This window comes from Azolla caroliniana, unplaced genomic scaffold (assembly GCF_043228905.1).
Source record: "Azolla caroliniana isolate FFs.n. ecotype wild unplaced genomic scaffold, voAzoCaro1.0.p SCAF_11, whole genome shotgun sequence".
NCBI lineage: Eukaryota > Viridiplantae > Streptophyta > Polypodiopsida > Salviniales > Salviniaceae > Azolla > Azolla caroliniana.
The window spans coordinates 226,816-229,750 of record NW_028230446.1 but is presented as its reverse complement, the minus strand read 5'-3'; the positions used below and the strand labels follow the sequence as shown (position 1 = coordinate 229,750).

The following is a 2,935-nucleotide window of genomic DNA, read 5'->3' as shown; positions in this document are numbered from 1 at the left end:
GACACATAGTTAATGTGTAGAGAGTGGTATGACTCTTGACCTTTGAGTGCTCATAAATGCTCAAGGGGTGTGTTCACACACAATGTTAGGTTGAGCTTGATTCTCAACAATCCTCATTGTATTTCCACCCGAAGACTTGGAAGTCCCGTCACCTGCCGACTCCATCAAAGTTTTTCGAGATTCTTGCTTATTCACATTGTCGACAAGCTTTTTGGTTGGGGAGGGAATCTTTAGTTTAAAAGATGGAATCTTTTAACGAGGTTCACTGCAAATAACAGGCAATAACACAATGATATGAAATTATTCTTTTAAAGGAACACTGTAAACCTTAAAACAAAGGTAAAGTTCATTAAAATTAGTAGAAAAACATCGAAATTTAATGTAACTTAGTATCCCAAACACTAAAAAAAAGCTAGTAAAATACCAATAAAGTTACTATTTCTAGTACAAAAGCAATACAAATTTCCTCTTTCAACGGGAACATTTGATCTATATGTGAGACAAACTCATCCAATGCACCACACCCTCAATAAAGCTCTTAAGAGGGCATGGTCCTTGATGGTAGGAGAAGTTGCTAATGTGAGATCCGTTTAAGTAAAGGAAAGGAGTATTAACTTAAGAAGTGCATAGAGTCATGTTGCAATTAGCAGTCACAAGATCTATATCACAAACACATGCAACACAAGTTACAACCGTAATAAAGCTCTTAAGAGGCCATGCTACTTGATGTTAAGTGAAGTTGCAAATGAGATATCCTTAAAAGTAAAGAGAGGAAGTTTAACTTGAAGAATGTTGTTGCTGCTTGGCATAGGGTGCAGAGAACATATTGATATAAACATATCTGATCCTCTTTGATTGGGTTTCACAACATGTGTTCTCATAGTTAATTGTATCTGCATGTTTAATTGATCTTGCATGTCTATCATGGTACATGTATTCTTCTACAGAATACGAGCTGCAAGACCAATGAAGATTTTCTTTTCCTCTATCTTTGGCTAGATGAGATGTATGTAACATAAGATGCACATTACCTATGGATGCTTAGAGTAAAACATTTCAACTGTATGTTATTGGGAATAACATTTACATGAAATGTGACATCCATCAAAGCAGAGTTACTGTTATGTTCTATCACAGAGCTTGTTGGTCCATTGATGATTCTTTTTTATACATCACAGTGAGCAGATTGCTACTGTCATGTTCTATCACAGAGCTTGTTGGGCCATTGATTATTTTTCTTTTGTTTCATGATTTGTAATATTTGTTTTCTTAGAGGACCAGGTTAAGGATACTTCCACCACAAATCTTTCCTTGGGAGCTCATGCAACCCCTGGCCCAGATTTTTGGACGTGGTCACCTCCTGATAAGAAGACAGATGAAACAAGTAAAATCCCAAAAAGTCTGGAGCCCAGTACTTTGTCTCATAGATCCTCTTTTGTCGTTGAAAAAGAGAAATTATCACCTTCTTTGGATATCCCTTTTGAAAACATGGAAACTGGGTTGCTGGTATTCCAAAGTAGAGCAAAATCTTCTCTTCCACCACTTCAATCGCTTGTAGAAGTTCAAGAGAATGCTATTAAAACATCTGAAGATGTTGGTCTCCAGTGTGCCCATTCCAGACATGGCAAATCAAGTTACTTCAGTTATGCAGCAAGATAATACAGGTGCAAATATGAACAGTGGTGTCAATGGAGATGGATCCTATTGGTGGAAAGAGACAGGTAAAGAATTGCGGAATGATGGAGTTACATGCTCATGGACTGTGATCAGGGGTATCAATCTTGATGGAACTGAATGGGAAGAGAAGTTCTGGGAAGCATTTGATAAATTTGATTACAAGGAGCTCGGAGGCGAGAATTCAGGTCGTGATACAGCTGGAAACGTATGGCGGGAGTTTTGGAAAGAAGCAATGTGGCAGGTATGTTCTCATGTCTATCATGCTACTTAGTTAGTTTGCTACCATCAGGTGAAATAGTCCATTTGGTGCGAGCAAGTTTCGACGCTGTTATTAATTGAACCTCTTCATTTTTCCTTTTTTTTACATGCTTCTTGTTGTTTGGCCTATTGAGTTAATATGAAGAGATTTAAGCTGCTATAACTGCCATTATATTTAAGTCTGCTTCTTGTGAGGACCGGTCTATGTACGATTGTGGATTACTAAAACTTCATGATTGATTATTTTCTGCAAGATTTATCATTTGGACTTCTTCATATTGAGGAAAATGCTGACAAGTGGGGGAGAAACGGATATGGTACTGAATGGCATGAAAAATGGTGGGAGCACTATGATGCATCTGGGCATGCAGCAAAATCAACTGAGAAATGGTGTAAAATAGATAAGGCGACCCCATTAGAACCTGGACATGCTCATGTTTGGCATGAGAGGTAAGATAAAAACAATTGTGAACAATTGTACCTGCATATGCCAAATCATATCCTGCTGTTTATTTAATGTTACATCCATCTAAACCTTGCTTAGAGTGTTGTTCTATATCTGGGTTTGGACACCATTCATTTGGTGGGTTAACCCTTCTCAGGGTATTCATATAGATTACCATTAGGTGTCCCCAATCTTGTTGTTAGCATAGGCTGACCATACAAATCTACGGCATGATCGAAGATGGGATGTTTCTCATGTGTTCATGACCACTGAGAGGTATCCTATGATCAAACTTAGCATAGGCTGACCTTACAAATCTAAGGCATGATTGACGAGGGGATGTTTCTCATGTGTCCATTCTTTTCGATTTTCTCCCATTCCTTTCAATCTCGCTCTCTCTAAAATATCTCCCTTTTTATCTTCTATCCTCTCTTGCTTTTTTGTTCCCGGCTACATCTATTCCTCCCCTTCTTGCTTGCCAGCCCTACGTTTCTTAGACGGTGGAGATTTTGACGTCTTCTCGGGCAAGAGAACTCGATTCATGTGAGAATAAAT

General features: G+C 38.3%; 1 protein-coding gene across 1 annotated transcript; it reads left to right on the top strand.

The window, feature by feature from the left end:
• The first annotated feature begins 1,388 nt into the window (after positions 1 to 1,388).
• Positions 1,389 to 2,660, top strand: LOC147857491 (protein LIKE EARLY STARVATION, chloroplastic-like). The gene is made up of 2 exons (XM_087327411.1): positions 1,389 to 1,914; positions 2,191 to 2,660. Exons 1-2 carry the CDS (start codon positions 1,571 to 1,573, stop codon positions 2,387 to 2,389), a joined length of 543 nt encoding a protein of 180 aa, XP_087183537.1. The 5' UTR covers positions 1,389 to 1,570; the 3' UTR covers positions 2,390 to 2,660.
• The last annotated feature ends 275 nt before the right edge of the window (positions 2,661 to 2,935 follow it).

Excerpts from the sequence above, each read along its gene's own strand:
- LOC147857491 (XM_087327411.1), top strand. The coding sequence starts at position 1,571 with ATGCTATTAAAACATCTGAAGATGTTGGTCTCCAGTGTGCCCATTCCA. Across the intron at positions 1,915-2,190 it reads TTTTGGAAAGAAGCAATGTG|TTTATCATTTGGACTTCTTC; the intron begins GCAGGTATGTTC and ends TTTTCTGCAAGA.